Source organism: Bos javanicus, chromosome 22 (assembly GCF_032452875.1).
Source record: "Bos javanicus breed banteng chromosome 22, ARS-OSU_banteng_1.0, whole genome shotgun sequence".
NCBI lineage: Eukaryota > Metazoa > Chordata > Mammalia > Artiodactyla > Bovidae > Bos > Bos javanicus.
The window spans coordinates 56323493-56344646 of NC_083889.1; the positions used below are offsets into that span (position 1 = coordinate 56323493).

The 21154-nt window shown below is 59.7% G+C and overlaps 2 protein-coding genes across 5 annotated transcripts in view; both read right to left on the reverse strand.

Moving 5' to 3' along the window:
- Nucleotides 1–1686: 1686 nt before the first annotated feature.
- On the reverse strand, nucleotides 1687–14274 carry RHO (rhodopsin). The gene is made up of 5 exons (XM_061397141.1): nucleotides 7647–14274; nucleotides 5827–5995; nucleotides 4420–4585; nucleotides 4062–4301; nucleotides 1687–3202 (listed from the first exon to the last, which is right to left on the reverse strand). Exons 1-5 carry the CDS (start codon nucleotides 8005–8007, stop codon nucleotides 3092–3094), a joined length of 1047 nt encoding a protein of 348 aa, XP_061253125.1. The 5' UTR covers nucleotides 8008–14274; the 3' UTR covers nucleotides 1687–3091.
- A 1631-nt stretch (nucleotides 14275–15905) lies between these two features.
- The window catches only part of IFT122 (intraflagellar transport 122), a 67947-nt gene continuing 62698 nt past the window's right edge, over nucleotides 15906–21154 (reverse strand). For 2 of the 4 annotated variants that reach the window (XM_061397147.1, XM_061397145.1), the window contains 6 exons: nucleotides 19769–19934; nucleotides 18731–18842; nucleotides 18133–18282; nucleotides 17239–17318; nucleotides 16825–16989; nucleotides 15906–16361 (listed from right to left, as the gene is read on the reverse strand). In XM_061397147.1, the coding sequence (XP_061253131.1) occupies nucleotides 16272–16361; nucleotides 16825–16989; nucleotides 17239–17318; nucleotides 18133–18282; nucleotides 18731–18842; nucleotides 19769–19934 (763 nt within the window). In that variant the 3' untranslated portion in view covers nucleotides 15906–16271. The remainder of the gene's footprint in view (nucleotides 16362–16824; nucleotides 16990–17238; nucleotides 17319–18132; nucleotides 18283–18730; nucleotides 18843–19768; nucleotides 19935–21154) is intronic. The other 2 variants (XM_061397146.1, XM_061397148.1) reach the window with 1 other exon arrangement.

Here is a 21154-nt window from a genome sequence, read left to right on the forward strand (position 1 = left end):
CCTGGTGATTGGCTTAGAAGCTATCATGTGACCCAGGCCTGGCCAATAAGAGCCCTACCTGGAAACGACTAACAGATGAAGAGAAGCCCCATTTCTGCAGGGTTTGCTGAGCTTGGAATTAACTGGTGATTTCTATGCTTACATCTTTGGAACAGTTAACCTGGCATAAAGGCATTACTTTGTCAATAAAGGTCCATCTAGTCAAGGCTATAGTTTTTCCAGTAGTCATGTATGGGTATGAGAGTTGGACTATAAAGAAAGCTGAGTGCCGAAGAATTGATGCTTTTGAACTGTGGTGTTGGAGAAGACTCTTGAGAGTCCCTTGGACTGCAAGAAGATCCAAGCAGTCCATCCTATAGGAGCTCAGTCCTGGGTGTTCATTGGAAGGACTGATGTTGAAGCTGAAACTCCAATACTTTGGCCACCTGATGCGAAGAGCTGACTCATTGGAAGAGTCCCTGATGCTGGGAAAGATTGAAGGCGGGAGAAGAAGGGGAGGACAGAGGATGAGATGTTTGGATGGCATAACCGACTTGATGGACATGAGTTTGGGTGGACTCCGGGAGTTGGTGATGGACAGGGAGGCCTGGCGTGCTGCGGTTCATGGGGTCGCAAAGAGTCGGACACGACTGAGCGACTGAAATGAAAGGCAGCACAGAGGAAAGTGCAGCCAAAGGGAGACCTAGAAGCCAGATAACACGGACTTCCCTGGTGGCCCAGGGGTTGAGTCCCCCCTGCCGGTACAGGAGACGCAGGTTCCATCTCTGGCCTAGGCTCCAGGGCAGCTGAGTGGATAAGCCACAGCTACTCACTGAAGCTCGTGTGCCCTGGAGCCCGATCTCAGCAACGAGAAAAGCCACCGTGATGAGGAGCCCTAGCACCAGAGGGAAGGGTGGCCCCCGCTCACTACAGGTAGAGAAAGCCAGCGCACAGGGAGGAAGACCCAGTACAGCCCCCTCAGAAGCCAGGTGACCTCATCTGAGCACCTGCACCCATGCATGACTGAAGCCCTGAGCTTTTCATTTATGGGAGCCAATCGTGTCTTCCTTTTGCTTCAGTGCTATTGAGTATGATTTCCTGCCTCCTGCAGATAAAGGAATCCTGACTGACATCACCCACCTAGGGAGACAGAGTAGAGAGGGGCAACGACAGAGATCCCAGCTATTACCTGCCCCAGCCCCTCCATGGCATGAAGGATCTCCCTTCTCAGACTCCTGCTGCCTTTTCCCGCCTTGGACGAGAATGGTCATTTGGGAGCTACACCTTCATCCCATTCCCCCTTCAGATGAGGTCCCTGGTAGGGCCAAGCCCGGAGCTCCAGTAATGCAAAAAGCCTCTCATCATCTGCTGAGCCCAGGAAGCACATTGGCTGCATAAAGCCTGAAATCTCATTAAGGTCAGTTTTAAGATCCCCTTTTGCAGATTAGGAGGCTTCCAAGAGGTGACAAAATTTGCTTGCAGTTTCACGGGCCACCTGGATCTCTGTGACTCCGAGGTTGGAGCTTTTCCCATTCCTGGGCCTGCTCCTCAGGGGGCACCAGCCTAAAGCACTCCCAGGGGGCTCTGATGGTTGCTCAAACCCAGAAACCCCAGGGTCAAGGATCAGATGAACACTGCCCCGTTTCCATCCGTCCTGTAGATAAAGAGCTTGAGACTGACAAAAACCACCACCACTAACGCCAAGGATAGGAGCTGAGCTTTTAATACCCCAATTTGCCTTCGTCTCCAGGCAGAGCTGGGGAGAGGTAGAGCTTCCCGCTTTGGTTATGTAGTGGAGGAGGGGCAGTTGTGAGGCCGCTCGATTCTGATGTCCTAGAGTCCCAGCCAGCCTCTCAGCAGCAAGGACTCTCCGGAGTGGAGAATGGACTGGAGCCGCTGAAGGCTTGCCCAGCAAGGGAGCTAAAATCTGTGATCTGTGAACTTCCCAGGGGGAAGGTGGGTCCAGCCGGATTTCCCACGCTTTTGTGTTTTAAGCTCTTTTTGAGACAAAGGTGATGTTGGGGACCCAGCTCTTCGTTAAATGTGGGCAGGTAAACATAACTTCTAGAAGCTCCATACGGGCCCAGAGATACTGCAGCCTGGGTGCTGGGCAGGAGAGCTAGTGGTTTTTCAGATGCCGAGAGCAAGACCTGTCTCTCTGGGGGTTGCACTGGAAGGGAGTGGCCCGCGTCATGGGGGCTCTGCACTGGCCCCAGACTCTGGTCCTCTGATGTTGTTTTTTTGGTTTTTGTTTTCTTCTCAGGCCTGATGCCTGCACTCTGCATCTCCTTGACCGTCCTTCCCTGTGGCCCACCACCCAGCGCTGGTCTGACCTTGCCATCTGTCTAATGTTTATAAGCCTGACGAGGCTGGATGCTTAGGGCATTGCCCAGTCTCAAAGTGGTCGCTATCAAGAGGAGATGATCATAGGAGATGAATTACTTATATTACTTGATATTATTCATAATGTTAACTACAGTCTGTCCAGCTCCTTACTATTTACAAAGAGCTCACACATGCGAGCACGCACGCACGCACACACAATCTCATTTGATCTTCCCAGCAGCCGTGTGAGGAGAGATTTGGAATTCCCATTGTATGGGGGAAGAAAGTGAGACCCAAGGACAAAACAACTGCTCAAGGTCATGAGCCAAGGGCGAGCTGCTGCTGCTGCTGCTGCTAACATGTTGTAAGAGGATGCCTATGCCCTCCCGACCCGTTCATCTCTCCATTCATTCCTTCTTTCCTCCACCTAGCATTTATTAATAAGCACCTAGGGCGTGCCCCGTCGTGTGCTACTCACTTATCCCTAAGCTGGGACACTTTTCCAGAGCAAGAGCTCTTGTGTAGCTGAGAGATGAGCTGGGGGGAGTGGAGCTACAGCGGGCCCCCGGGAAATCAGGACTCCAGGTCGGGCCGCCCCTGCCACTTGAGGCGCCTCCTGTTTCTCTCGTTGATTCTTTTGCATTTGGTTGGTTGGTCTTTGTGTTTACACTCAGGGAGCCTGTGAGAGCTGGTTCCGACAGGCGCGGCTCCTGATGGAGCTGCTGAGGCTGGGGTGGGGTGGGGGCTGAGGGACTCCTGCAGCTGGCCACGGAGTCCCTGGAGGGGCTTAGGCAGGCGCCACCTGGCTGGTCTCTGTCTTGGAGACGGTGGTGGAGGCCTCGTCGTCACCCAGCGGGTTCTTGCCACAGCAGAGAGTGGTGACCATGCAGTTCCGGAACTGGAAGGAAGAGGTAGGGTAAGGGTGAGGGGTGGTCAGGGTCCCGCAGAGTCTGGGTGGGAAATGGCATCGTCAGTGCGGTGTGCCGCCTCCCTCTTCTGCCTCTGGCCCTCCCAGCCTCCGCTCCCCGGTCAGATGGCTCCCTGGAGGAACTTACTAAGCCTCCCCAACCCCACCCAGAGATGCTGGGACCAAACCCGAAGGGGCTTTGTCACTGGTGATGCTCCGTGGTGCCCTCAGTGTGCCAAGGGCCATCTGGAAATTGTCCCATTGAACCCAAGAGTTCAGGATTTCATCCTTTCCGTGGATGAAGAAACTGAAGCCCAGAAAAGGGAAGTGACTTGCCCAAGGCCACACAGCTGAAACCTAGCAGAGCTGGGATTTGAACCCAATCTGTCTGACTCCAGGTTTTCCCCACTGGACCAAAGAACCTGCAGAGGAACCACTGGTCTATATGTTAAAAGGACCGCTTCATCCATTCATCGCTCAGAACGAGACTTTTTGGCATCCTGTCCAGTTTGTGGAGACTGGCACCTGTTCCCAGGCCTGGGACTTTGACCATCTGGACCGTTAAAGTCAGCCTCCAGAACCATCCAGACTGGCACTTCTCTTTCCTGAGCCAGTATCAGAGGGCTTGTTAGAAATGCATGTTCCTGGGCCCACCTTGAGCTTCTAATCAGAAGGTCTGGGGGTTGTCCAGGAATCTGCATTTCTCCCAGATGACTTATGATTACCCCAGGGAAAACCAACTCCCCCTGCCCATTTTGCAGGTGGAAAGACGGAGGCCCAGTTAAAACTGCGGCTTCTCCACCTGTCGCCCGGGGGGGACCTGGCCCCTTCCCACCCCACCAGCAGGCACCTGCTTGTTCATCATGATGTAGATGACGGGGTTGTAGACGGCAGAAGTCTTGGCAAAGAAAGCCGGGATGGTCATGAAGATGGGGCCAAAGTCAGAGCCCTGATGGGTGAAGATGTAGAACGCCACCCCAGCGTAGGGCAGCCAGCAGATCAGGAAGGCGATGACCATGATGATCACCATGCGGGTGACCTCCTTCTCGGCCTTCTGAGTGGTGGCCGACTCCTGCTGCTGGGCAGCCGCCTGTGGGGACACAGGGCCTGGTGTCCAGACTTGAGGCTCCTCTGGGCTGGGGGCCGCACTCAGCCTCATCAGCCCTCTTGTCCCCAGCCCCACAGCACTGGCCCCCCAAGGACCCTACCTCCTTGACGGTGAACACCAGCTGCCCGTAGCAGAAGAATATGACGATCAGGGGGATGGTGAAGTGGACCACGAACATGTAGATGACGAACGACTCATTGTTGGTCTCCTCGTGGGGCGTGTAGTAGTCAATCCCGCACGAGCACTGCATGCCCTCCGGGATGTACCTGAGGACCGGGGAGGGGCCGGGGCAGGAGGGGCAGAGGGAGACCCACACGTGAGGGACCGGGGAACAGGCCCAGCTGACCAGAGCCCCCTGCCAGCACCTGCGCGGGGCTGCTCTCACTCTGGGCCTCACTTCCCCTCTCTGTAAAAGGGGAATAATAAACCTTTCCTTGGCTGTGAGGCTCACATCTACTGAGATAAGGGATTCAGGTGTGTGGAAACAGTGTTGTTGCCTTGCTCAGTGCCGTGTGACCCTGGGGCCCTGGTCTCTCCCCGTCTCTCACTCCCAGCGCCCCTACTCTGCACCCCTGCTTCCCTGCCTGGCGCTTCTTCACCCAGCCTGCCGCTTCTTCACCCAGCCTGCCACTCCCAAGTGGCCGGAGGCCAGGCCTTGGACCATGAGGTAGGTGGGGGGAAGGGAAAAGCTCCCAATGATCTGTATTGGAGGCACTTTCTAGGCCAGGTCTTTCTAGGCCACTCAGAGTAATTAAGGGATTTTTGCACAGTTTCTGGAAACAAGAGGCCCTGGGGCGTGTGGTTAGGGTGTGTGATTTCAGAGGACGGTGACACTGAACTGACCTCAGGAAACCCAATGTTCATTAGCTGCGTCTATGAGGATATAACTAGGCCAGACTGGAGAAGATAGGGAAGGAGGGGCGGGGTTTTTTGCCCCTTGCTAAATTGCTCAGGAGGGAAAACACTGGCCCCAGGAAGACTGAGAGAGGAGGAAAGGGGAGAGAGATGGCAGTTTCCTGGAAGCAGAAGGGCACGAAGCCTCTGGGAACCCAGAGAGGCCAATTTCCCAAACCACGTTCCACCCCACCGCCATCTCATCTCAGCCCGTTGGGGGATATCAGCCGAGAGTCTTGCCAGGACTGGTTCCCAGGGCCACATGGCCACACCTGCATGAGGGAGGCTCTGCCTCTGCTGGGGCAGAGGCCTGAGGTCAGAGGAGCCACTCCCAGGGCACTGGACCAAAGAGGATTGCAATCTGGCCTGGCTTAGTTGGGGATTAGGGGCACAGCCAAGGTGAAGGGTCGGGGTGTCTTGGAGTCTCCTTGACACAGGGAGCAGCCCCGTAGTGACGTTAGGGGCTGACCCTCTCTTCCCTGCCCTAAACCTCAACCCTATGACAGCTGCCGGCTCAGGGGGCCTGAAACCAGGCAGCACCACCCCCGCCCCGGCCGGAGGACCCTAGGAAGCACCCCGGAGACCCTCCTCCCCTCCTGGTCAGGGCCGTTACCTGGACCAGCCGACGAGGGGGGGCGCGGCGCAGGCCAGAGCCATGACCCAGGTGAAGGCAACGCCCATGATGGCATGGTTCTCCCCGAAGCGGAAGTTGCTCATGGGCTTGCACACCACCACGTACCGCTCGACGGCCAGGACCACCAAGGACCACAGTGCAATTTCACCTGCAAGGCAGCCGCTGTCAGCCAACCCACCGCCTGGCTGGACCTGTCTTTCTAAGGAGGGGGTGTGCTCCTCCCAGGGATGGGGAGGGGAGCCGACCAGGAAGGCACCCGGGGAGCAGTCCTGGAGTGCGGACTTGAGAAGCAGAAGGTCTGGACACGGACGAGGGGAGGTGGCGGGGCAGACGGGCCGATACGCCACGTGGAGGAACTCCCAGGAAGGTTAGTGCAGCCAGAGCTCCAGGTTCACGGGGAACACAGCAATCGTCTCGTGGGGTCACGGCTGAGAACTGGGAGCCCGGCAGGGAGTTTTCACAGAACAGTGTGTCCTTCATGGGGCCATTGGCAGAGTTCTGGTCACAGGGGATGGCAGAGGCAGCAGGAGCCGGAGGGGGAGGCCTCCCTTTCCTCCTGGGCAGCAGGCCTCTCGCCTTCAGGGACATGGAACACCCTGGGCATGGGTGACCCTCTCCCGGGAGCCAGGGAGCCAGAGACTGTTTTGCTCAGAGGGAGGTGGAGAAATAATAATGATGGGGTTCAGACATCTGCTCTGCACATCACCCCCAGAAACTCAGGAGGGAGGTGGCTGTGGGGTTTACCAACTGGGGCATTTCGGAGAGTGAAAGGGAATGCTAATGGGTACTCCAGGCCCACGGTTGTCTCAGAGGCGTGCCCACCTGTGGGTGGCACCCTTCTGGCCTGAGACTAGTGGATCGCAGTCACCCAGCAATGGCCAGTGCCCCGGGAACAGGGCTGAGGCAGGGCCTGGACGCATGTGGGAGACAGGAGACAGAGCATGCTGTGGCTGGTGCCAGGCTCTCTCTGCCCCCCAGGCTTGGTGACAACAACCTCCTGCGTCTCCTGCTTGCTCCCTGGGGGATGCTCCTTGGTCTGAGCCAGGAGCCCCAGGCTCTGGGCACTGGCCTGCCACGTTCCTGAGTCAACTCTTCCCCTCTGCACGCTGCGGTTTTCACATCGGTGAAATGGGATCTATTCACCCGTCTTTCGGTGAAAGTATTTTAAAAGCATGGCTCGCAGCTACACAGATCACCGGGCCTACTGTCTCCCTGTGAATGGACTCCTCAAGGCGGAAAGTCTTCAAGCAGAGCAGAGAGCCTGGAGGTGGCTGGGATGGAGTCAGAGAGAAGCCGGGGAGGGACCACGCCCTGCGCCCAGTGCAGGCAGAGGCTGGTGCTGGAGGACTGAGGACTCTCATCCCGCCCAGGCTGGGGCCCTGAGCACAAGCACCGGTGTCGTGCAGCTCTCTGTCCCGGGACCCGGCGTGGGTCTCGCCCAGCCCTGCTGCCCCAAGGGGAGCAGAACCGTGGCCTGAGGGGCCGCAGAGACGTGGGCTTGCAACTCGGCCTTGCCAGAGATCGCCTGCGACCCCAGCGAGGCCCCGGACTCCTCTCATCTGTCTCCTGGCTGGAGGGTGAGACAACGACCCCACTGCCAGTGAGATCACATGCTTGGCGCCCGCCCTCCACCAACGCCAGCCGAGCTTGACTGAGTAAGGGACGGCTTTGGTTCACAGGCTCTCGTCCACCATCCGCAAGGCTGGGGCTGTCCCCACACACCCACCCCCCACCACACCCAAGCTCCTGGCTCCTGAACACACACACCCCTCGCCCAGCCCACCGCACCCAGCTCATACCGCCCAGAGTGGCAAAGAAGCCCTCCAGGTTGCAGCCCGTGGGCCCAAAGACGAAGTATCCGTGCAGAGAGGTGTAGAGGGTGGTGGTGAAGCCCCCGAAGACCATGAAGAGGTCGGCCACGGCCAGGTTGAGCAGGATGTAGTTGAGGGGTGTGCGCAGCTTCTTGTGCTGGACTGTGACGTACAGCGTGAGGAAGTTGATGGGGAAGCCAAGCACGATCAGCAGGAACATGTAGGCGGCCAGCATGGAGAACTGCCATGGCTCCGCCAGGTAGTACTGCGGGGCCTCGAAGGGGCTGCGCACCACGCCCGTCTTGTTGGAGAAAGGCACGTAGAAGTTTGGGCCCTCGGTCCCGTTCATGGCTGCGGCCCTTGCGGCTGCCCGCCGGCGGCGCGAACCCAGGGATGCTTCTGAGGCCGGAGCTCAGCCACACGGGGCTCCGGCTGGACAACTCGGGGCTCCCACTCCCCCCCCCAGGCCCTTATGAAGTGACCTCCCCTCCCTAAGCTCCCGGCTGAATCAGCACCTCGGAGATTGGGGGCGTTATTAATCATATTAATCCTCACTGCTGCAACGAGGGGCTTAATTGGCTTCCAGGTGGGGCCAAGGTGACTCCAGGTAGAAGGCTGTGGTCGGGGAGAAAGCGGGGCGTGCTGGGGACCCTGGGAAAGAGCAGAGGCCTGCCCCCAACTCCCCTGTCCCCCTCTGGCATCTCAGTTGATGGCCCTGGCCTGGCATCGGGACCCCTAGTTCCAGGCCCACTTCCCTCTGGCTCAGGGCAAGCAAACTTTGCCTTCCTCCCGCCTGGCCCACGAGCTCCTGGAGGGCAGAGCGCTGGTCCTTCGGTCATCCCCTCACTCAGCCCCTGAGCTGTCCCTTCCCCACCTGGATCACCTCTGGGCTTATCCAGTCACCACACACTGACAGTGCCCACCGGCCAGGTCGTGAGCTTCACAAGTGCAGCGGGGCGCTCCGGGGACCGGACACAAGCCCCACGTTGCCCAGGAGCTCAAAAAGCATTTGTTCCCTTGAACTGGAGTTCACTCACTCACTTGTTCAAACCGACATTTATGTGCAGGCCACTGGGGCACCCGAGGCTCCAGGAAGGAGGAGCTTACAGGCTGGGGAGGACTTCCGTGTGGGAAGACCCGCTCTGGACCCGGGGCGGGGAGGCCACCTATCTGCAGAGACGTCCAGGGGGACAATGTGTTGAGGGAGGGGGGCACTTTGCCAGGTTGCCAAGTGGGGAAGTCAGCATAGACTGAAGACAGAGGCCCGGTGAAGGCCCGAGGCCCGTCTGGGATGTGGGCCCTCGTGGGCTGGGGTCAGCTGGGGTGGGGCTTAGTGCCAGGGGCTTTATCCAGGGGAACTTGGGCAGATCTTGGGGAGAGGAAGGTGGCTCAAAAGCCCTCAAGGATGAGCTGAAGGGAGCGATGGTGGAGGAAGGGACCAGGGCAGAGGGGACCAAAGCGGCGAGGGGACAGAAGCTCTTAGGGCTCCTGAAGCAAGGCCTCGCCTCCAGGAGGTGAACGGGGCCAAGCCTGTGCCGGGCACCAGATCCCTGCGGTGAGCAAGGAGGTGTGGTCCCGGGCACTCCCATATGGAGGGGAGGTGGGCCCTGGGAACAGCACACGGGCCGAGGCCCAGGACTGGGGTCAGGCTGGGCTAGGGCCGTGGGCCTTGGGTGCCGTGCGATCGGCAAGCCGTGATGGCATATCCCAGAACAGCAGCACGAGCTCAGGGTGCAAACAAGGGCCCCCATCTACAATAGGATCATGAGGACCCCTCCTAGGAGTGAAGTGGGGTCGCGGGCAGCCTGGCCTTCGGGGTCCTCAATGACCACAGTCCAGCTGTGAGTTTTATCTGGCACTGACTGTGTTCTACACAAGATGCTCAGTTCTGGAGGACACAGTGGACAAGAAGGACCAAGCCCCTGCCTGTAGGACGTGTCCTTCTTCTGGGGGGGCAGGGAGGGGCCCCCACAAACCATGAAACAAACGACCACAGGGACTGTTCAGATGGTGACGTCCTCCCGACACACAGTTGCCTGGAGCCGCCCAGGAAGGCCTCTCTGAGAACTCGAGGATGGAAGGAGCACTAAGGGGTGGAGCTGTCCAAGGAGAGAGAGCGGCCAGTGCAAAGGCCCTGAGGCGGGGAACGCAAGGCTGGCCAGGAAGCATCCCAGTGTCTGAGATCTCCATCGCTGAGGCTCCCTTGTGCTGTTTCTCTTACCACCTGGGATGTCTACACCTCTCTGCTCAGACACGTGCTCCCTTCGCTGCAGCCCACCTGGGGCTCCAGAGCCCTGCTGTCCTGGGGAGCGGGCAGCATCAGGACTTGTGTGGGGAGCCTGGTGGTAAGTGCTCTGGGGGGAAGGAGCAAGGGGCAGGCAGGTGTGGCGGGTGGGTGGGGCGCAGCTGCTCAAGGTTAAGGTGCTTGGCCCTGTGATTAGGCCCATCGCTAAAGAGGTCAAGGTGAAGAGTTTGATTCTAACACGGCCCCTGGTGGCCAGACAGAGGGACAGACGACGGACTCCCTGGGTCAAGACCAGAGCACGCAGCCCTGCCCTGGCCAGGCTGTCCCCCCGACCCTCAAACTCATGGCCTTGCTTGTTACCCGCTAACGCTTCTGACAACGTGGAAGCTTTTAATTCCTATTCTGTTCATGGGTCTCGTAGGCTGTAACTCGAGCCCCCAGGGGTGGGCTGGAGTCTGTCTTGCTCATCACAGGGCCCCAGAGCCCAGCTCAACACACAGCAGGTGCACGTCAATCATTTCCCTTACTGCTGTGGTCCCCAACCTTTTTGGCACCAGGACCAACTTCATGGAAGACAATTCTTCCACGGACCAGGGGTTGGGGGCGATGGTTTGGGGATGATTCAAGTGCATCACATTTATTGTGCACTTTGTTTCTAATTTAGTGCTGCCGCTGATCTCCCAGCAGGTACCGTAGGTCCACAGCCTGGAGGTTGGGGACCCCTGCCCTACTTGAATGAGCTGGGATTTCTGTTTGGTACCCGGGGCCTGGCACATGAAAGGTGCCCAAGAACTGTCTGTGGACTGAGAGGATGGATCTATGTCATCACAGGAAGTGCTGCCTTTCTCTAAGACTCAGGTCCACCCTCTGTTCAGTTCAGTCGCTCAATCGAGTCCAACTCCTTGCGACCCCATGAACCATAGCACGTCAGGCCTCCCTGTCCATCACCAACTCCCGGAGTCCACCCAAACTCATGTCCATCAAGTCAGTGATGCCATCCAGCCATCTCATCCTCTGTCGTCCCCTTTCTCCTCCTGCCCCCAATCCCTCCCAGCATCAGGGTCTTTTCCAATGAGTCAACTCTTTGCATGAAGTGGCCAAAGTACTGGAGTTTCAGCTTCAGCATCAGTCCTTCCAATGGACACCCAGGACTTATCTCCTTTAGGATGGACTGGTTGGATCTTCTTGCAGTCCAAGGGACTCTCAAGAGTCTTCTCCAACACCACAGTTCAAAAGCATCAATTCTTTGACACTTAGCTTTCTTCACCGTCCAACTCTCACATCCGTCTATGACCACTGGGAAAACCATAGCCTTGACTAGACGGACCTTTGTTGGCAAAGTAATGTCTCTGCTTTTGAATATGCTATCTAGGTTGGTCATAACTTTCCTTCCAAGGAGTAAGTGTCTTTTAATTTCATGGCTAAAATCACCATCTGCAGTGATTTTGGAGCCCCCAAAAATAAAGTCTGACACTGTTTCCACTGTTTCCCCATCTATTTGCCATGAAGTGATGGGACCAGATGCCATGATCTTCGTTTTCTGAATGTTGAGCTTTAAGCCAACTTTTTCACTCTCCTCCTTCACATTCATCAGAGGCTTTTGAGTTCCTCTTCACTTTCTGCCATAAGGGTGGTGTCATCTGCATATCTGAGGTTATTGATATTTCTCCCAGCAATCTTGATTCCAGCTTGTGCTTCTTCCAGCCCAGCGTTTCTCATGATGTACTCTGCATAGCAGTTAACTAAGCAGGGTGACAATATATTGCCTTGACGTACTCCTTTTCCTATTTGGAACCAGTCTGTTGCTCCATGTCCAGTTCTAACTGTTCTAAATATGCTATCTAGGTTGGTCATAACTTTCCACTCTCCATAAAAGAGTCTAATAATCCACTCTTTCAGGGTGGGGAAATGGGGGATTAAAGGTCATCCCTGACATGATGGACGTCTGCTCTGTAATGCTAGACAATTTAATGATAGACAATTAAAAACAAAGAATGCTCTTTTGTTTGGAGGAATGGGCTCACAGAACGACAGGAAGGTCCTTAGAAGTCACCTACTCTGACCCTCCTTTGCAGGTGGGGAGACCAAGGCCCCAGTCCGCAGGGGGTCACCCAGGCCACCCAGCACGCCTGCCTGGCTGCTCCTGCCCCAAAGGAGCTCTCAGGAAGACCGTCCATCATCCACACCGGGGTGCCAGTGACGAAGGCAGGTTGTGCCAGGGTGCTGGCAAGGGCCCGACTCAGCTGTTCAGGCCTGGGCAGCAGTGGCGGGAGCGGCACTGGGCTCAGTCGCCTAGAGAGTCTGGAAAGGCCCACCGCCCCCCTCAGTTCGCTGGGACTAAGAAGCTCCAGGATCCACTCCTACCTACAGGGCAAAGCTGCCTGCTGTCCCGCATGGGCCCAGCTCACAGACCTACAGACCCGAGGAGCAGGTCCCCCCGCCCTCCCACAAGGGACCGAGGCTGTCGGCCACGAGGCTGGGGCCAGCCCAGGCCTCCCTTCCCTGAGCCTGTTTCCTGCCGGGACCAGTGAGCCTTGCTGACAGTATCACCCCCTTCTGCGCGCGTGTGTGTGAGCTAAGTCCCTTCAGTCGTGTCCGACTCTGGGGGCAGAAGGAGAAAGGGGACGACAGAGGATGAGATGGCTGGATGGCATCACTGACGGACGGTAGCCCGCCAGGCTCCTCTGTCTATGGCATTCTCCAGGCAAGAACACTGGAGTGGGTGCCCAGGGCCTCCTCCAGCAGATCTTCCCGACCCAGGGATCGAACATGCATCTCTTTCACCCCCTGCACTGGCAGGCAGGTGCTTTACCACTAGCACCACCTGGGAACCCTCCTCAGAACCTAGTTCAGTTCACAGCCATGGAGGGCCCCTCCAGCTCTAAATGAGCATTTCCCACTCAGTACCCAACACTGCCAGCCGCATCTGACTTGTCCCCCAAGTGCCTGCCCATCCCAGAGTAGGTGCTCGATGAACAAGTGTCCAGGGGAGGGACAGCTCCTCCCAGCCCCACGGGGAGGCCTTCGTGCCTCTGACCACTGGGGAAACCAGCTTCCTCGGCAGAGCCGGGTAGAGGCGGGGCGTCCAGCCTTCCACTTGAGCTCTGCTGTCCCCACTGCCGGGCCGGCCGGAGGGAAGCTGCGAGCGCACGGAGGGCCAAGCGCGGTGTGGGTGACCTGAGCCTCTGCCCCCTCTCTGTGAGGGGCGGTGAGCGGCGGGGCTGGTTGAGGGGGGTGTTGGTTGGTCTCTGCTTGGAGGCCAGGTGTGGCGAAGGATTAGAGCTTAGCAGGCAGCGGTGCGCAAATAGCTCTTAAGCCTCTGCGTGGAGGTGCTGCTTGGTCAGCAGCCTCCTCTCCACGCCACCCCCCAGCTCCCCTCACTGCTGAGCCCCGTCACCTGCGTCACCACAGCCCAGCAAGGCCTGAGACTGAGCTGCCAACTCAGGGGGGAAGAGGGGAGGAGAGACCGGCTCTCCGCTTTCCGTCTGCCTCTCCTCCCGCCTCCCCCTCCCCAGCATCTGGCCAAGGCTGGGGGCTGGGGACATGGAGGTGAATCCTAGGCCACTCCCTGTCTATCCTCCTGGTCTCCCCTCAAGGAGCTCCCGGTCTTCAGGGGCAGCAGCCACGGGGAAAACGGATAACCTGGAGAGGTGGGAAAACGCTCCTGCCTCAGAAACATCGGGGCCGGGAGGGAGGAGACAGCTGGACCAAGGCCCCCGGCTGGTGGAGAGGCGCTGGGGCCCTGGGATGGGGGGGCAGGGGAGCCCAGGGGTCTGGGCGCCAGGTGGCGGCCAGCGGGGCCGCTGAAGCTATGACAGGCAGGGCAGTGGCGTGCTGGAGCCCATTCTAGATGTGCTGGGGTCTGGTGGAGGGCATCAGGATGTGCTTGGGCAAGTGCTGGGCCAGGGTGGGAGCCCCGCCCGGAGGTGGCCCCTCTGCCGGGGCTCCCGCCTACCTGATGGAGGGGCTGGCCCATGCGGAAGGCCATCTGGCGCCTGCCCACCTGTCCGGGAGCTGCAGGGGCCCCTGGCTTCGGCAGGCTGCCTGGAGGTGGATGCGGACGTGGTCTGGCTGGCTGAGGCCAGGCTCGAGCTGGGGCCACCTAAGGTCTGGCCCGGGGGCTCTTTCTGGCCGTCCAGTCCCCTCTTCCTCACCTCCTCCCAGAAACGGGGAACAGTGCTGAGGACCCAGAGACAGGAGGTCGGGACGCAGTTGCAGCAGCCCAGCCTGCGGCCACCGCTCCTGTCAGGGCCCTGTGTCCTCATGGGGAGATGGGGCGTCTCAGGATGCCTGTGGCCGAGGACTTTCCTTCCTCGCCTTCCTCACCGTGGCATGCGAGGGGGGCATGGTCACCAACACAGACCAAGGCTGGAACCTCAGTGTCAGAGCTGGAGGGGTCTCTTGTACAGATGGGCCAGCAACGGTGGAGAGAGGGCTGGACCTGGCCACGGCCCTGCCCAGGAAGGACAGAAGGGGAGCATGACGCGGCGCTCACACGCAAAGGCTGTGCCTGCCTGTGACCCTGTCTTGGCTCCATAAATATTTCATGAACGGAAGAAAAGAGAATGTTCCCGAGCCTCAGTCTCAGCATGTGTTCAGTGGGCATCCTTGAAGATGCCTGAGGGTTATAGAAGACAAATGCATGGAAAATCCTCACTCGGGGCCAGACTTAACAGGTTTGAACTCAGGCCTCTGGAGCTCAGCTCCTCTGGGGTGGCAGAACCGGGCACAGCAAGGCCATGAGGATGTACGCTGGAGTCTCAGGCTGGGCCCCCTCCCCCGCCTCTAGCCATGAGCCATCTGATCTGTCGCTGTGATTGACGCCTGTTAGATTGGGGGGGGGGGGGCTGTTTGCTCCCTCTCCTCTCTTTCCCAGCCACATGCGAGTGATTTCAGCTCAAGCAACGTGCTAATGGAAATCCTAACACATTAATAAATGTTTAGCACGCGAGAGAGCATGCATGATCGTAAGTAATTAAGACGCTCAACGGAGGAGTTCTGTTGGCACAACTGTCTGGCTCCATTTCTTTCTTTTCCTCCTGAGAGAGCTGCAGAAGGCGGCAGGGGGGATGGGGGGGCCGGGGTCCAGCCCTGGACTCACCCCTGGGGGCCCCTCTGCAGCCACTCCCCCATCCTCAGTGTCTTCATCCCTCCCTTTGGAGGGGACCTTTGCCCTGCTCGGCCCACTTCACGGACACCCTGCAAAGGATCAGTATCTAATCACCAGGGTGGTTTTCCACACGTTCCCTGGCGGCCCAGTCCCCTTCCTCCTGCCATCAAGACTTTGCATAAAGCCCTGGACTGCTCGCTGCCTTCTTGGCAGGGAGCAGGGAGGAGGGTGAAGGGAGCGGCCTCGGGGAAGGAAGGACAGACCTCAGCACCTCCGCCTGCCCCCGGGGCTGCAGAATGGGAAGTCACCCGCCCTCTTTCACAGAGCTGAGTGAGAACTGAGCCAGCATATGAAGCACGGTTGGCACAGAAAAAGGTCCCCAATAAATGTCAGCTCACCTCCTCAGCTTCCCATCTGCCCTCAAGCTGCCAAATCGGACGCTTGCTGATGCTCAGGGGACGGGCCTTTCCTGGAACCTCAAGCGGAACCCACCTGCTCCAGGTGCTGCAGGAAGGGGCAAGCTCAGGCCACGTGGAGGACCCGGGGGCAGCTGGGGAGGATGGGGGGCCTGGTCCCAGTTGGGAAGTAGAGGGTGGACTCTGCAGGCCCCGGGAGCAGCCCTGTTAGCCACCTTCTTTAGAGCCAGGAATCTTATCTTCTCCTTGAGATGGAGCCCCGTTCCACCAAAATAAATAAATAAATAAATATATTTTAAAAAAAACAAAACCTGTTCCCCTACCATTCCCATATTGCCATTTCAATTAGATTAAATTTTAAGAGCACACAAATGTAATGTTCCTCTCGGATCAAATTAGAAAAAAAACAGGTGCACTTTTGCATAAGGAAATTAAGTTGCAGACAATATGAAGATTTGCTAAAATGCAGACACTGATGAAAATAAGTAGCCCTTTTATTTGTAATTATTGAGGCAATCTGTTCGCAAAGTGTACATGTGAATGGTCTGACAGATCCGTGGACTCCGGCAGACTGCCGCGAACAACTCGGGAGCCGTTCTGAAAGGAACAGATTTTTTTTTCTCTCTCTCTCTTAGAAAATATATGTTCATTCTCTCCTCCATCTCCTGGTGCTATTCACAAGACACGAAATGCCATAAATAGGAGTTTCGTGGTTACACAAGGCCCCTCCCTGAGATACACACTTGGTGGGGCAGAAGACACAGTCTGACAGTTTAACTCTTCCTTCGATGGCCCCGTGGACGGGCAGCGGCCGGGTGGGGCGGTGGTCCTCAGGGGGCCGGTCAGGGGCTGGGGTCATCCATGCGCCGCCGGCAGTAGGGGCAGCAGGTGTGCTGAAGCAGCAGCAGCTCGTAGTCCTCCGAGTGGAACATCTGGGGAGAGATGGCCGTGACCCCGCAACCCTGGGTGCTCGGCAGCCCCGAGCCGGGCGGGGACCACTGCCCTGCTAAGGGCAGGCGGCTTGGCAGTGAGTCGGGGCCAGAAGCACCAAGTCCCAGCTACCCTTGTCTGAGGACCAGCAGGGAGCTGGGGAAGGTCTGAGGCCCCTTCTACCCGAAATGCAGTTCAAAGGTGCATCCCACTGGCCGGCCCTCCTGGATGAAGGGCAGGTACAAGGAGCACAAGGTCAGGGGGCAAATCCCCAGCAGATGGTCCAGGGATGCACGGGAGGCTGCGGAGGCGACTAAGGACAGCCAAGCCTCTCCTCCAGCCCAGGGGCCCTGGCCTTGGCCGCTGAGGGACACGTGTGCTCCCCCGATGCCTGGCCTCCCTAAGGGGACCATCCGGGAAGCGCAGCAGCAGCTGGAGGGAAGGACCCGGGGACCACGCCGGTACCTGGAAGCAGGAGGGGCACATGGTGATGGAGGCGTCGGGCAGCAGCGAGCGGAAGTACTGCCACCGCAGGGGCTGCGGCCAGCGCTTGATGAGGACGTCCCGCCGGCTCATGGAGCGCAGCACGGAGCGGCTCACCACCACGGGCACGAACTCCGAGCCGCCTTGCTGCAGGCCGGGTGGGGAGAGCGGATGGGACCTTGCTCAGCCGGCGGGGGGACTCGCGACCCCACAGAGGACCCCCGAGCCCTCCTCTGCCGGTTCAGTCCCTCAGGAGAACCCAGCTGGCCATCTCTGTGACCAGGAGCCCACCTCCCTCCCCCGGGGGCCCCAGGGAGGAGTGTGCAGAGGAAAGGGACCTGAGCCAGGGGGTGGGGGGGGGCGTCTCAGCAGCCCCTCACTCAGGGATGCCCGCACCTCGAAGCTCAGCTTGGCCGTGAAGGGGTCGTCGTCCCCCACGGAGTCCATGCTCTCATCCAGCCTCAGGGTCTGGGCATCTGGGGGCGCTGGTCAAGGACGGGGCCTGAGGCCGAGGGAGAGCCCCCCTCCACCCGACACGTTGAGGCTCACAGGGCGGGGGGCTCCCTTTGGGCCTGTGTGGGACCCTCCCAATGGCTCAGGGAAGCACAGCAAGGCGCGCAAGCAGCTTTCCCCATGGAGGAGAGGCCTGCTCACACGGAGCCCAGCACGCAGTGGGGGAGGCGGCAAGGGGCTCTGAAGGCTTCCACCGTGGCCCCCCAGGACCCGGCCCACGAAGGCCGCTGAGAGTGTGGGAGCCAAGGGCTGTGGGCTGCGGGGCCGGAGCAGGTACAACAGGCCGGGCGGGAAGCCACAGCCCCTAGCACGGCTTGCGGCTCCTGGAGGGTCTCCCCACAGCTGCTGGGCAGCCTCACAGACCCTCCTCCCAGAGCAGGGTGGGCGCCCCTGGGGATCCCGGGGCCAGCCAGTCGGGACTGGAGGTGCCCAGGGAGCCGCCCCCTCAGCCAGACCCCCGTCCCCTGGGGAAGGGAGGCTGCAGGTGCCAAATCAGCGTGGGCCGTGCCCCACAGCAGCCACACCCCAGCCTCATGGGCGGGCGCGGGCGCATGGACGCAGTTCCTACCTCCTGTCCTCCCTGCCCCTGTGGCAGCTCTGCACCCTGGGCCGGCGCCCCGCCTGGCTCTGGCCCCGAGCCTGCTGCCGTGGGGGCCTCTCCAGTGCGCAGAGTGGCCCGCCCTCACCTCGCCTGGCCCAGCGGGCCCCCAAGGCCCCCCTGCCTCCAGGCCGGTGCCCAGCGGACACACACACGGGTCCGGCCAGCACCCAGGATACTGTTGCTCGTGATCTCTTGCCACTTGTTCTCCCGCTTGAGTCTTGGCGCCTCCAGGTCAATGAGGGAGACGGCTTCTTCGTCTGTGATCCCCTCCTCCAGGTAGAATTCAACCAGGTGCAGCACCTCTGCAGACACAGGCAAGGGAGGGGCTGGGAGGCTCTCAGAGGCAGCGCTGGGGGGCAAGGAGGGGGGTCCCAGAGCTCCTTCCCGCCCAGTACAGGTCTCGCTGAAAGCTGGCAGGGTGGCATGGGGAAGCAGGCGTATGTGGGCAAGGGGCTCCTCTGCAGGGGAAGAGAGGCCTCTTCCTGGCTCCTGGAAAGGGGCCTCTAATCCCCATCCATGTGGAAGGAGCTGGGCCTTGAGAGCCACGTCAGCTGCCCGGATCAAGGGCCCCTCTGCCCAGGGAATTTCGTCAGACAGAGCAGCACTCTGGGCTCTGAGGGGTCTGGGCAGCACTGGCCCTGCCTCTGGGAACCCTGAGTGACCCTATGTGTCAGGGGGGTAGGGGTGGGGGTCTCACTGTCCCCACTTTGTCCAAATGAGGACACAGGCCGCGCCGTCCGCAGGCCAGCCGCCCCGCCTGCCCGCCGCGCTCACCGTAGGAAGAGGCGGAGAAGACGAAGGGCTGGCGGCAGTTGATGCAGACGTTGCCCAGGTTGTTGAGCAGCGGGTTGTTGGTGGAGCAGCGGTAGCACAAGGGCACCAGCTCCTGCAGAACAGAGCGCGGCCGCTGAGGGCCCTGCGGGGCGCAGGCGCAGCCCCGTCTCCTTGCCTGGGCTCTGGCTCCGGCCTCCTGGGGCCTGGTGGCCGAGAGGAGAGGCCACCTGGGTGGGTGGGGCAGGGGCTCTGCACAGGGATGAAGCAGGGTAAGTAAGGGCCCCCAGAGACTGCAGAGGCCCGGCTCCTGGGGCCTGCTGCCCAGGGCACCCCCTTCCCAGGCGGGGCTCAGCACTTGCGGCTCTTCCGGCAGGAATGACACTGGCCACAGCCACCACTGCCCAGCCAGCCACTGTGCTCCACGGGTTGTGCCAAGCACGTGACCCACTTCAGCCTCATCCCTCCTCACAGCCTCCTGCAGGAACGCTGTTACCCGCTCCCCGTGTGACAGACGTGGAGGCTGAGGCTCGGGAAGACTGAGACACAACTGGGAAATGGGGCAGCTGGGATCTGAACTTAGATCTGTCTGATGCCAAGTCTCTGCTCTGAGCTTGAAGGAGGCGACTGTGGAGGAGACGGTGGCTGGTTGGGCTGGGGGAAGACAGGTTGGGGCACAGACGGAGCTGCAGACACTCGGCGTGGATCTGAAGGTGAGTGATAACCTGCCTCCAGAAGCGGGGACTAGACCAGGGGCTCCTAGGATGAGGCCCAGGCAGAGACACTGGGCCCTGGGCCTGGGCAGAGCAGACCTGGAGCCCCAGGATGGCTGGGAAGCAAGTGGGCAGAGCTGTGGGGGTCCGGGGGCTGTGATAAACAGAGGAGGCAGACAGGGAAGGGCAGAAAGAGCTGGCACAACAGGGCTCAGACAGGGGAGGGGGTGCTGAGCCCCAGGAGCATGGTACCCATCTTTCAGTTGAACCCAGGCCGGGCACAGAGGTGTCAGGACAGGCCTCCTGCCCGAGGGGCCAGGGCCCTCACCTCACTGTCATGGAAGGGCTTGGAGCGGATAGTCAGGCTGCCCAGTTCAATGGACTTCTGGAAACGGGCGGGGATCTGCAGGCCCTGCAGCTTGTCGTAGGCGTGCCGGGCCAGCTTGTAGGCGCCCAGGGCCTTGCTCTGTTTGGCCAGGGTGAAGAGTGTGTTCCTGCCGATGACGAGGTTAAGGACAACAGAGGCCACAGCAGGCCCGAGCGCTAGCACTGCCCACCTCTGGAGCGAGCCCCGAGCTGGAATGCAGCTTGTGCGCGTGCCAGGAGGGCACGGGAAGGAGCCTGAGGACTGCTTTGCTCATCTGTGGGAGGTAAGTGAATTTCTCGGATATCAAGACCCAGAGATTTTTCCAGAGATACAGACAGCGTCGTCTGCGTTAATATTTTAACCTTGCTTAGGTTTTCTGGGCCTGCTGATGGCTCATCTTGGACCCTGGCTGGGCCAAAATGATTCTCCCTGCCTCACCCAGCCTGCCAGCTAGCCCCTAGATTGCCTGGCACCTAGTGCCACCCGCTCCAGCCCCACCAGGAGGAGCCTGATCCCCAGTGCAGAACTCTTCTGCCTGTGCTTCACCGAGGCCACGGCAAGCTCCAGGCTCACCTCCCCGGCTCTGGGGCCCTTCTCTGAGCTCCTAGTCTGGGGCTGATGGGCTTTCATGCTCCACCTCAGGTCACCTCAAATGCTGGCTGTGCCCAGGCCCGGTCTGCCCTTCCTCCCCTCACCCTGACCCTGAATGCCCTTCCCCACTGCCCCCTGCCAAGCCTCAGCTAAGCGAGGCCCATGTCCCTCCTCCAAGCCATCCTTCCCCAACGTTCCTGCTGCCCACTGCCCACCCCAACCCCGCAGCCCCTTCCACAGTCATCATATGGAGACGAGTTTCCTTGCCTGCATCTCCCCTGTCCTCCCCGGAGTCAGGGGCCATGTCAAGAGCTGTTTCCACGTCCCCAGCGGACGTGAGGGTGAAGCTCAGGGCAGGGTTCAGTCAGACTCTGCCGACCTGAACAGAACTTGCTGCAGGGGCTGTGTGCAGGGTCCGAGGCCCCATGATGGGGGCAGCTTCCCCCAAAATGTAAAGGATGGGCCTGACCCCTTCAGAGAGGCTGGTTCTCACCAACTGGCAGCTCTGAGCCCTTCCCTTGGAGGGTCTGTGATTCACGGGAAGGCAGGGCGGAGGCTTGGCAGAGGCCGAGAGATAGTGACGTCCCCTCCTTCAGAAGGGGACAGGGGCTTCTTGTGACTTCTGTCCCGTTCAGGACCTTCAGGATTGGGGATTATTTCCTCGTAGTCTCTGGCACCACATGCCCTCAGGCTCCTCCGTGGCCCTCACCAGCAGCCAGAGGAGGACAGGCCGGCTCCTGGGCAGGCCGTGAGGCT

Coding starts and splice junctions, on each gene's coding strand:
- RHO (XM_061397141.1), bottom strand. CDS start 8,007: ATGAACGGGACCGAGGGCCCAAACTTCTACGTGCCTTTCTCCAACAAG. Junction 5,996..7,646: donor CTTCTTTGCCACTCTGGGCG/GTATGAGCTGGG, acceptor GCTGCCTTGCAG/GTGAAATTGCACTGTGGTCC. Junction 4,302..4,419: donor TGGTGTTCACCGTCAAGGAG/GTAGGGTCCTTG, acceptor GTGTCCCCACAG/GCGGCTGCCCAGCAGCAGGA.